At 42.7% G+C, this 13,069-nt stretch overlaps 1 protein-coding gene across 1 annotated transcript; it reads left to right on the forward strand.

Moving 5' to 3' along the window:
- Positions 1-6,143: 6,143 nt before the first annotated feature.
- RAP2B (RAP2B, member of RAS oncogene family) lies at positions 6,144-9,118 on the forward strand. The gene has a single exon (XM_069618406.1). The coding sequence runs from the start codon at positions 6,393-6,395 to the stop codon at positions 6,942-6,944; it is 552 nt and encodes a 183-aa protein (XP_069474507.1). The 5' UTR covers positions 6,144-6,392; the 3' UTR covers positions 6,945-9,118.
- The last annotated feature ends 3,951 nt before the right edge of the window (positions 9,119-13,069 follow it).

Genomic DNA, 13,069 nt, shown 5'->3' on the forward strand with positions numbered 1-13,069 from the left:
TGGTATGTAGTTCAAAGAATGAAGTGGCGGAATTCCTCCCGTTTTGTGAGAATATGGTTCACTTAAAGCATCCAGCAATCATTGTAGCTCACTGTGGGGGCAACAGTTGGGCTATGGTCCGGAATTTCATTACCTTTTGCAATGAAGGATACATTTGGAAAGTTGAGGAACTGTTTACACATTGGAAAAGGTGGATGCTTTTGGATTTATTTTGTGCACAAATTGAGAAAGCAAGTCACAATGTTAACAAAGCTGCATGTGCTTTTTTGCAGGATGTTGACATAACATCTTTTGATAATGGAAATATCACATTTGATAGTGTCAACATTTTTCAAAGAGATGGAGAGCATCTGACTGAAGTGGGCAATCAGATTTTTCTTGAAAATGTCCAAAATGCAATGTAGCAGTTTCTTTGAACACATAACGAAAACCAATTAAAATTATTTCCATTCCCCCACCTCATGCCTGGAATTTGCGGACTACTGCACTGTCCGCGAACTATGCAAGGTGCAAAGGGTCCTGTGAAAGGTGGCTTCTAAAGGAATCATTTTTTGGGCGTATTTTGTGGTTTAGTATTTTGTTTGGCTTTTTTATTTTTTTACAGGAGAGGCAAGGTAAGGTGGGGAAAGAAGGGAGAGAAGGCACAACAACAACAGAGACAGAGGGGCAGATGGAGAGGGGAAGATGTTGCCCAGGCCTTAAATTTAAGGTAGGTGGCAGTGTTTCTCGTGCTCCTTGACCACGGCCTCGAAAGCACTATGAAACTGCTCCCCCTGCAGATCGTTTTGTCGCAGTACAAACATAGTACTGTGACCTTTGAAAGGTAAGGGTCAACAGTGTTCTGTATGGCATGGAAGGCGGCTGCCAGGATCCTCTGCCCCACAGGAGTAGCCTGTGTGGTGGCAGGAGCTGTCGAGGAAGATGGGGTATAAGCTGTCAACCTGCTTCTCCCTGAGAAAGGAACAGTCTTTCTCATAGCATCCGAGTGGTTGGATCTGGTGTGCCAGTGCATGGAGGTGGACCCAGAGGAGAACAGAATACCGATATGACCTGTTGTTGCCAGCGGGCAACCCCTACGCACTCTTGTGGGGTTTCAATAACCTCCTACTTTTACATAATCATTTGAAGCACATACCAACTTAAAAAGCTGTGGTGATGCAACTTTAATGTCTCTCTCCTGAGTACCTTGAAACAATTGCAGGAAATGGGGACTTGAGGACAGTAATGGATACTGTCCTTTGATTGTCCCTGGCTCTTCGCACCAAGTTGCATATTTTTAACAGAAACAGGCAATGACAGGCAGTGTCTGTCATCCATAAAATGTGCAAAACTCTGAATCTCCCCTAGTAAGGTGGCTGACACGTGATTTCATGGGTGCACGGTACCCATGACAACCACGTGTTCATAGATGTGCATTGGGAGACGGGACGCTTTCAGCTGTCTGTCTCTGCATGCCAAAGTGAACGCACGCAGCTCCTCTGCCAGGTAGGCGCAGCTAATATGCTTGGTGAATCGCCTCATTTGGCTTCATAGGGCAATTATTTTAAGCTGAACTACCAACATTAGTCCTTTGAGGGACATTACAATTTAGGTGAGCATATTGCACAGCATATGTGAAACTATGCTGTGGTGGTTTTATAAGATGCACAGCTAGAGGGATTATTTAATAAGAAGTGTGTTGAACTGTGATGGAATGGCCATTCCGTTCAGATTAATTAGTTTAATAAATACCTGCTTACCAACTTCATACTTGATGAAGGTGTTTGCAGACAGTCTAGCTTTATGAGCTAGGTAATAAGATTAACGCGGGTCATGAATAATCTAAGTCACATCACCTATTCTCCATAGGCTGCGTATACTCTGGGAGATTGAGGTTTTCGACCACTCTTACCGGAGCTGGGGAATTATGAGATGAATATCTTTGGCTGGATACTGCAACACCTATATCCACGTAGACATACTGGGTACCGCCTTAGAGGTTCACCTTTAATAGAACATATTGGTGCAAATACTTATGAGTGATGATTGTTACTGTCTCATGTAGGCTATTACAGAATTAGAACAAAGAAGAGCTTTTTGTTAAAGAACTTCAGAACTAAGTGTTACACGGCTACCCAAGTAAAGAAGCCCTGAAGGTGGGTGAACTAATAAATATCCCACAGAAATAATGTTGCGATAGAGTGACACTTATTAATTGGCATTACTGTCATTGTTTACAGACATACAGATGAAAATGAATGATTTTAACCATCACACGTTAGAGTTGAACAGGCCCTAAAGAAGGATAATATATTCGAAACGCATAAGCCAGAAATTGAATGTTTGGGCTCTGAGCAGAATCAGGATTGGTCATTCTACTGTATTAAAGAAAGGGAAGCTTATCATCTGTTGATATAAAAACGTGCGTAACATTGCTTGATGCGAAATTGTTGCCTTGAGGTGATCTGGACCAATTATTATTGAAGGTGGATTGGAACCACTAATATTGAAAAATTATGTTTCAAAATATTTTGTTTGAGAATATTTTGTCTGATTGCTGTACTGTGTCTTTGATCTGTACAATGGATGATGTCTCATGTGAAACAAAGAATATCCACAAAAGTTATTTACAATTGATACTGTTGGTATGTACTTCAAATTATTATGTAAAAGTAGGAGGTTATTGAAACCCCACAAGTGTGCATAGGGGTTGCCCGCTGGAATAATGCTACAATTGTACACTTTTTGCCTAACATAGTTCTATAAGGATATACATATTTTAGTGACACTATGGTATGTGTATTTTTCAAGTTATCTTTATAAAGCAGAGTATTGTTGAAAGCCAGACATTGGGGTCAGGAGGGAAAATGTTGAGAGGAAAAGTAAATCATGCTTAGTTGCCCAGGATGTGACAAGAGCGGTTGCAATCCTGGACACTGGTGAAGTTATTCTCCCCTGATTGTGGTTGCTTTGCAGAACACAAGTAATGGACACGTGTGGGTGGACAGCACACTTTTTTTCAGAGGGTTGATGCAAACCTTTCGTTTTTTTTTAGTTGGCAAGCTTGTTCATGTATTTGGCTCCCAGGATTTTACTCAGGTTTTACTCAGGTTGTCATGTTTCCAGTGTGCAAATGCCTACCCACATGACCACAAGCACTAATCTTGTGTTGGCATTTTGTTTTCCACAGAATATTTCACTTCAGATTAATGGGTTTAAAGGTGAGCACCTTTTGCACTTTTTTTAAAAGTCCAATGCTATTTATGCTTGTGCACTTTCTAGTTAGGGCCAAATGGCACCACTTGCTACTCTTTAGGAAAATATTAGAACCAACCAAAAATTATTTGGGGATTTGGCCAATATTTTACTATCAAAAGGTGAGCAACCCATCAATGATTTTGCAAAACAATGTAGCAGAATACTGAATGAGGTGGGCTTTGGGGCAGTCAATCTTGTACAAAATCCATCTTTGAAAAAAATTTGCACTTTATGAAAAAGATTGGTCTGATACCATGGATTCCCAGCATGCACATACATCATTGGGTGATCTAAGATTTGCGCGAAAGAAGCTGGGAAAGTTGGCGCCATGCTTGTGCCTCTTGCCTAGTGCTCACCTTCGTATGGAAATCATGAGATTTAGACTGGACATTCTGCCCTCACTATACATTTTAGCACGTAAAAACTTGATTCCGGCAAAATGTGGATTTGGTAGATGTTGTGGCACTGTAAACTCTAGTGAAACCTTGAAGCATCTTTGTGCACTTTGTCCGGCGTTAAATGCAAACCGTGCAGTGTATTTTAGGAATCAGGTTCATGATCTTGACACCATTTATTGTGAAAATGTGTGGCAGCACTTGCTCGGTGGATATCCTTTTTCCAATGCTGTAGCAGTGTTGGGCTTTTTGAAATCTCTTAATTTGGGTGATGCTGAGAAATGTTTAATAAGCAGTGATTTGTTTTTTTAAATGTTGAATTTTTGTCTGATGTATTTATTGCCAATATGAGTTAGTCAGCTCTAGACTGCTCTTGTTAGATTAAAATTTATGAGTTTTCTCTCTTTTTACTATTACCACTACTCTTCGGGGTTTTAAAATGTGTGCTTAATCTTTCATGATGTTGTATTTTGTAAAAGTTGAATTGTATTTAACTGTATTCAAATAAATAAGACATTGTTGTATGGGAAAGCACAGTACAGGCGGCAGCAATGCATGATTGGCTTGCACACAGAAGAGATAAAGGGCACATTCCACCGGGTCACAGTTGGTTCACATTAAGCGCATGTAAAATAAATTTAGCAGCTAAGTAAAGATCCTTAACAACCAAGCACAGGCAAATGCAGTGGATGCTCGTTCATGAAAAGAGTGATCACTTCCTGTAATATCAGTGGCAAAGGTCATTGTTTAATGTAAACATAAGTTTTGCTGTCACTGAAAGTAAAACACGTTTGAAATGACTCGTTAGGTCAGTAAGTGACATCAACACTAACATTTTGCATAACTCAAAAAGATTGGCAAGCTCTGTTCTATGACTCTGCCCTGTGAGTTACCTGGTGTAGTGCTGCTCGTTTGCATAGAGTAGTTGTATATCTAAGTACATTTACCCCGTTGTACCCAGGTTCTGCCAGTACCTGGCCCGCCAGCAGCGCGGCATGTGAAATGGACATTTTCTCAAACTAAGTACTGTGTCAACTTTTCGCTAGAATGTGTTTCCATCTTGACGCCGGAAAGCAAGCCCAAGCCCATGTTCAGTAATGGTACAGTCTTGATTGGATGGAAGGCCTCAGATTACGCAAGTGCTTTCTGTACTCAAATAATCGTCCATGTGAGCAGGCTTTTTGAGAAACTCCACTGAGGTTAGGGCCAGCTATCAAAGACCCCATTCCTCTGGAACGGTGGGAGGTTTGTGGAATGCAAATATTTAATGAGCCATGTATCATGCTAGATAGCTGGAAATAGGAAAGGACACTCATTCAACCCCAAGGAATCTTAACCATGTCTCAAGCTGTAATCCTATCCAACAGACACCAAAACGTGTTGGCTGTAAAAGTCTGAATGGAGCATCTCAACTCATCACGTGGTTCCTGCGTGTGCACATAAGGTACTGTAACGTTTGATTTCAAGTGCAAGTAGGTTGGGAAGGCCAGGTTTACACTTACGTCAGTAGTGTTATTGACAAAATGGTCTTGAATGGGTAGCTCTGAACACTTTCATAACGTTTTTTTTTTAAAAAAACAGAAATCAATTGCGTAGACTATAAGAGTTCAGAGGCCTAATTCATAGAATGATTTGTGCGCCGCAAAGGCACTTTGCGCCATGTTGTTTATGGCGCTAAGTAATTTGTGGGGAATTGGCAGTTTTTCTATGAGTAAAAAAAACCGTAATGTTCTGGTGCAGGCAGAATACACATGGGCCTAATGTAGCGCAACGTGTAGGGTGCAACCGTGGAAGACTTACAAAGAACCCATTTGCATTCATTTCTCACGATGCTGGAATTCAAACCACACCAGAAGAAAAGTGTCCCCGCCCAGTGGGTAGAAATAGTAGGGAGCTTTTTAAGTAGCTCGAAGTAGCCCGGGGTATGTGCGCGAGGCTTTAATTAGATAGCGACGAGCTTCTGAGGTCACCGAATGCAGCAGAACGTTAAGAAATGATAGGTGGTCTCCGTGTCACTACTATAAATAGACGGACACACTACACACTAGAAAGAGCTGGGAGTTACCGCATTCCGCACGCCCAAGTAAAACGCGAAAAAGACGGGAGCAGAAACCGCAAAAAATAAGAAGCCCAAACTGCGTGGACTGAAAAACAAGACATCAGAACACGCTGCCTCTGGTCTGTTAACCTCGTTCTGCTCTTTCGCTCAAGAGTGTCTGGTAGATGCAATAAATAACATTAGTTGAAGGTTAGGAGAGGAGTGACGGTAAGCGTTATCAGTGACAACCACTTTAATATCAGTAGGGTACAATTAAATGAATAGGAGAATGCGCCTCGCCCAATCGTTTTCTCCATATAAATAACCAATCATAAATAGGAGATGTGTAACCAATAAACCAGCCCTGTGTGACAGCAAGATAGAGCCAATCGGCGAGAGGATAGCAGGGTGCCAGCTGCAAGCGGCAGACTAGCTCGACCAATCAGCGCCGGAGCTGGAGTGTAATTTGAGATAAGTACAGTGTGGGCTGCAGCTAACAAGGAAGGTATGGAAGGCTATGTGAACTGCACAAGTCACAGAGCACACTTCTTCTGTTGCCGGGGCACGACCGTGGCTGCACCCTGCCTGCGCATGCACTGAGCGAGGGGCGCAGTTTGGAATCCCAGCGTTCCTGAGCGTGCGGAACTTTACCGGTGATCTGAGCCTGCGGCGGGTCTGCAGCCTCCGGTTACCGGGGAGAAGAGGGCGAGCTGCTCGCAGCCATGAGGGAGTACAAAGTGGTCGTACTCGGCTCGGGCGGAGTGGGGAAATCCGCACTGACCGTGCAGTTTGTGACAGGCTCCTTCATAGAGAAATATGACCCGACGATCGAAGACTTCTACCGAAAGGAAATCGAGGTGGACTCCTCGCCTTCTGTGCTCGAGATCCTGGACACCGCCGGCACGGAGCAGTTCGCCTCCATGAGAGACTTGTACATCAAAAACGGACAGGGATTTATATTGGTTTACAGCCTGGTGAACCAGCAGAGCTTCCAGGATATCAAGCCCATGCGAGACCAAATCATCCGGGTGAAACGCTGCGAAAAGGTGCCCATGATCCTTGTGGGCAACAAGGTGGACCTGGAGGGCGAGAGGGAGGTCTCTTATGGGGAAGGAAAAGCTCTAGCAGACGAGTGGAACTGCCCTTTCTTGGAAACTTCGGCCAAAAATAAGACCTCGGTGGATGAACTCTTTGCCGAGATTGTCCGGCAGATGAACTATGCCTCCCAGCCCAATGGGGGCAATCAGTGCTGCTCGTCGTGTGTCATCCTCTGAAGGCGACACAGGTTTACAATGCACTACCTTACATGGGTTATGATTGGAAACAACTTTGCATAACAGGGATACGTACCCGTTGCAGCTCACCAATGCCACCGATGATGTGTGTGTGTGTTTGGTACCATTGTCTGGAATGTGGCGATCGGCACGTGCATTTTCCCAGATCTTTGTGTTGCATTTCCTGACTTGCATCGGATAATGAGAAAAGTTCGGCAAAGCAGAAGAGAATGGAGAAAACATGCACAGAGAAATAACCAGTGGTTGGTGGGCTGGAGCAGCGGAGCAGGCATGGGATGTTCTCGGGACAATGCCGGATGGGTGTCTTCATAGATGCGTGCAGTAAAACCGAGTGACCACATTTCAACAACTCATCCCACCGCCGTCTTAATATGCAAAGTTGGAATGTTGATACAATGTATCCAATCTCAAGTATTGCACATATGAACCAGGGTCATACGAACACTGATTGCCAACAGTGAAAACAGAGCCCAAAGTGGACCCTGTAGTCATCCTGAGAAATCATTTTCTATTTTGTTTACCTGCTGTATCGGGAGTTTGGAAACACATAGGTAGTATTTTTGTATCAGCTGTGAATACATGTTCCTGATCCGCACAGTTGTATTTGCTGGCTAAACGTGATGTTGGTGGCTAGCCCTGTAAAGTGCAGTGAAAACACTTTCCAATCGGGACGCGGGGCCCAACAGCACCCCTGTGTTCAAAAGAGTGCCTTCAAAGCTCAGCTGTTCCAGCCGGTGCCAACCTGTGAAAGCGCCAGAAAATCCCATTATCTGTAACTCCACAACTACTTAATAGTTTCCTTTCAGTAATTACACGGGACATGTTAGGACAAATGGGCCTATTGTCCTCGGAAGCTATTTCGTTCTTAACAGTTGAGCCTTTTAAGTGTAATTTCCGTGTCTTGCAAGTTTTTCGGGGTCATTTAATTCAACTTAACAGGCGTGTAGCTTCTCTTGCTTCCCTGTTGTGAGATTCCTCCAGCCAGCAAATACAAAGAGTTTAATGTTGTGATGTACCTTGGAACTACTAACACGTGTTATTTTTAATGCCATACATGGTTTTAAAGTCGTCTATGTTTAAAAGAATTTTTAATACAAATGGCATTTTTTTTTACAAAAAAACTTCGGCCTTGTCTATTTATTTCGCGTAAGCTTGAATTGGACGAGTCAAACCAGGGCACACTGGGGCGAACGTTTAAATGTAGTGCGAAAGCAACACGTTTGCAACTGGTATGTAACGAAACAGGTCGCAGCCAGTATTTTACTCTGCATGTTGATGTGCTGTTTATAATATGTATTCTTGTTGTAGGGATACGTATAGTATGTGTATATTTCTTAAAGGGGGTTAAGCAACATGTTATCTGAATGCACGACTGGGGTTATTTTGTTTCACATAGTCGACCACTTTACAAACTGGGCGTGTACATTACTAAGCATCCTCGGCCGATACATTGTCTAGGCTGCTGATCTCAGTATATCTACATGCGTAGACTCTAGTAATGTATGGCGGCTCACAATGTAAAATGACACGACTGGCCGAGAGAGAGGCAAAGCAACGGGTGCTCGGCTTTAGGGGGCGTAGCACAGTCGTCTCTTGTGAGGCGACAGAAGAAGCTCCTTTTCCTGTATTGCGCTTTTCGAAGGAAGCTGCTCACTTGAGCCCGATGGTTGGCCTCTTTCTAAAAGCACAACGCTCCCTTTTGTAAGTCCCATTTGCAAATCGGATGTATTTGTCGATTGGAATATGCAGGCAGCTCACGGTAAAGGCTGGCAGGGAAGGTCTGGGTGCGGTTTGTGTACCCCGGGGCACTGGGCTGAATCAGCGGCAGCCCGGTTTCCGCCTCCCACGCGACGCTGTGCGTGGTGACGTACTGTGGCCCGAAGTGCGGCCTCGTAGAGTGTTATACCGGAAGAGGGGGAGGGTAGTTAACGGGGGCCATAGATTTGCAAATCCGCCCTGCTGTGGTGGCGGCCTTCTTTGAAGACAGGGCGCCGCTATAGGCAGGGCTGGGTGCACCTACGCCGCGTTAGGCAAGTAGCTAAACTGACTAGATTAATATGCTGCTGGGAATGGAGGCCGTTGTGTCCGTCCCGCGCCCTAGGCAATGGATTGGTTAATCAGGTTGAGATTATTAAAGAAGGCAAAACTCCAAATGTGGCATGATGAGTCATTCATTAAAAAAGTGTATGTGTTCCTGGGAAAGCTGTGTCAGCAAAGAGTACGTTAATATGTTAATTCGTGTGTAGGTTTTTGCCTGAAGTAAAACAAAGATTTTAGGAGGATTTGGAGTAATGGGCAAGTGTGTTGTACACCGTGTGCTGCGGTTATATGGCCTAACCTAGGCTGCTTGATCTCGGGCTCATTGTTGCACATGCGTTCAAGCTATTCATAGAATGCACATGAATTTAGCAATTGTTTCAGCGAGGTTTCTGGACCATCCCAACTGACCTGTTTACTTCAATAGGGCCTCACATTCCGAGCCACCCTGACAATTCCATTTTGATTCATGCCTTCTTCTGTAGCTATCAATGTAAAAACCTTAATCTGGCTCATGTTGCATCATGTAGCTAGTTACTGGTGGAGGCCATGGGTTCCACAGTTCGCATTCTTTCCTTTGATTTTTCATTTGCATACAAAAGACTTTTGTCCACTAACCCTTATCCACAACTTGATGTGGCAGGGACATTTGTCCAACTTGAATGTCCACAAGTTTTGTCCAAAACCTGGGCTTTAGCAAACTTTCATTGCACCGTGTAAATTGTGAGCGGCACATCACTTACATTTATGAGAGGAAGGGATGGTTCAATAAGTAAAATATGGAATTAGTTCAATTTTCACCAGGATTGAGAGCAATTTACCTTCTAAACTGTGTGCATGTGCGCTTGCACAGCTTCCTTCTGGGTGCCGCACAGAAGAGTTTTAGCAGCACACAGACACTTCCCACCTTCTCAAGAATTAATAAGGCACAAGCCACAGGAGTTACCTGACATTTGCTTTCTCTCTTAATAATGCTAAATTATACTATCCAGTCTTGATATTCTTGCCTATCATATGTACAGTACTATGCAAGTGTGACCTTAAAAACTTAAAAAAAAGAAAAAAAGATGAATATATCCTCAAGGGGTTAAAAACAAATATGAAAAATTGCCATAATGAACAGAAGATCTAATGTATGCCTGTATACATTAACCAAATAACAGTTCCGCCCCAACCATAACTTCTATACTTGACTCTACAACACTTATACCTCATGCACTAACTTCCACCTGAGGCAGCATTTAGCTATCACCGGACACGCTTGACTCTCAAAAGGTTACCAGACTTGTATCTACATCCACTTCTTTTATCTGTTTTATAATATGAGTAACGTTCAAGCACCAGACTTTCTTTTCCTCGTGCCTTAGCAAAAGTGATACCCACTTTATGTAAACACAACTGTCAGCACAAATATTGCACACTAACTTTTAGGAAGGAGGCTGCTTGCATGAGTAACCCAATCCCATGCTCCCTATTCTTTGTACATTGGTCACACAAGCAATTTGAAGCAGTACCCTAGCAAGTTAGTGCATTATTAAGCTCAAATATTAATTTGCTCTCTAAGGATTTTAAGTTGAAAAATGTCATGCTCAACCTCTCTTACTTTAGCATTGCTAACATTACCCTAAGCAGAGAAGAACAGTGCACTATTATTTATTTGACCCGCAAGGGATAAGGGGTATGGATGGACTATGCCTGGTATTACTAGTTCATAGTATTAAGGCAACATGTATTCATCCAGATATGCTTTTCACACAACTGCATCCTTTCCAAGTTTTCTGTGTTGCATCAGGCATATACATTAACACATTATTTGCTAACTCTCTGCTATACAAACTTTGTTTTACTGAGCATTTGTATATCCCTTCCACCCTTCCCAACAGTATTAGAGTGGGGGATGTTACAAACCATCTCCTATGCACTGCAAAATAAAGGTGTATATGCAGATTCATGATATTTTCTTAGACTGCCCATTATTGCACGGTGAGGATTTAAATATGTTTTGTTTGCAAAGTATTGTGGGTATGCAGATATCCCAGTGAGCTTTTTACTGCTACAATCCCTCACTTTTTACAGAGCCCTGCCAAATATTGTTGGAGGCTAACACAGGAGCCAGGGGGGGAGTATGGAGGGCCAGGGCACAGAAGAACACCCTTTAGGGGTGAAGAACAAATCAACAACTTTCAAATCCCATTTCAGATGTTTACACAGTACAGCGAAAAGAATGTGTTATTTGTTTGGGAAAGGATAGGAAACTCTAGTAACAGTCTTGGAAACTGAACCTCCTGTTTCTTTCTATGCTCAGTTGCTGAAGGATTTTCAAAATAATCATGTGTTCTGTGTTTATTGCCTATAGCCATCCCCATGCATTTTGTTAAAATGATAACAGTTAATTGCAGAAGAGGGGTATTTAGTTACAGAAGGCAGCACTCCTTTGGTTGTACCTATAAGCATTGCTGCTTTTAACTTAAAAGGCAAATCTATGTGTCTTTCTTCAACAGTGCTCCATTGAAAACCTCATTCGGGCCCTTGTTGAGTGTTCGGAGGAAGGGTGGGCAAAACTATTGGATGTATTATATTGCATGCATGGCACTGATAAGATTTTACTCCCTACTTGGAATCAAATGATTTTTCAAGGAGTAAAGTATTTAGCTTTGCCAAAGCATTATGCTTATTAAGATATGCTATTCCTTCTTACAGTTCCTCTTGAAATCGGGCAGTAACATTAGTAGAGTTCTTTCTATGCCACTCCTCTACTAGTCACTGATTTGAAAATATCAGTGGATCTTTGTGCAAAGAAGTCAGGGATAGACTCCTATGTGTCAATTGTGTCCCTTTATACGGAGTGCACATGGGTAGTGTGTATGCCTCTAGGCCGTAAGGCTGGTTTTGAGTAAGTGTTATCACAGATCTGTTCACAGGACAATGTAATGTGGATGGTAAGCAGAGGCACAGGAATTCTTATCATATTCTGTGGTGCAGTTATTTGGAGGCAATTATCGTCCTTACACAAGGCCCTTGAATTAAAGTGGCACATGGACTCCTACTGGCATGTTTTCTGGCACGTTCCTTTTCGTTGCCATTATTCAATTTGCAAATAATGTATGATTTCAGAATCAAATATAAGTCAGATGGCAAAAAGTCAGGATGCAAGCTACTAGCCAGCCACACAAAAGTCATTCACCACCTCAATTTTATACATACACACAGCCCACCCTTTCTTACTCACCAAGAATCAAATATGACTAGCCAGTGGCTAGTGGCGAGTGCACATTTTGCACCCTGTATTAAGCAATATTTATGTTTTGTGATAACCATGAGTGTTTTTTTCCAATGGCATAAAACACTTTCTACATCATCTCTGAGCTGTGTTGACAAATGAATAACCACGATTAAACCTATTGTTTAAACTGAGCATACAATGTTTTTTGGTGCACATATATATATTTCTCTGTACAGCAGTACTTGTATTTGGTACTGTGGCAGATTTTGAAGTCTTGAATTGGTAGACAAGATCTCTTTATAATAACATTTAAAATGTTTATTTTTTTCCAGCTATGGCCCTCATTATGAGTTTGCCGGTATCCTGATGGTAATTCCGGTGAGATACCGGCAAACTCACCTACCGTTCTGCTGCCTGATATCCAATACCGGGATATTACAAGCAGCAAAAACACTGGTAAATCGCCATTCTATGGAGTCCCATAGGACTCCACGGAGGCGATTGACGGTATTTCCTGCACCAGTAAATCCAGTGCGGGAAATACCAACATTTATTTTCCTGTGGGGGCCTGATTTACCTCCAGTTCTTTGCTGGAGGTATATCAATGAACCCCCACCGGCAAACCTGTAGTTTACCAGTTCAGTAAAAGTCCTGATGCTGGAATTACACGCATTTTTCACGCACCTAGAAACTTGAAATGAGGGTATTGTCTTTAGAAAAAGTAAAACGTGATGTACAATGTACCTTTTACACTGATTTGTAAAGAATTGCAGTAGTTGGAGAAGGAGAATCTCCCTTCCAAGATCTCGTCAGAGATGATCGCTCACTAACTACGCATGCTCCC

Source organism: Ambystoma mexicanum, chromosome 10 (genome assembly GCF_040938575.1).
Source record: "Ambystoma mexicanum isolate Mex_15411 chromosome 10, UKY_AmexF1_1, whole genome shotgun sequence".
Lineage (NCBI taxonomy): Eukaryota > Metazoa > Chordata > Amphibia > Caudata > Ambystomatidae > Ambystoma > Ambystoma mexicanum.

Excerpts from the sequence above, each read along its gene's own strand:
- RAP2B (XM_069618406.1), top strand. The coding sequence starts at position 6,393 with ATGAGGGAGTACAAAGTGGTCGTACTCGGCTCGGGCGGAGTGGGGAAA.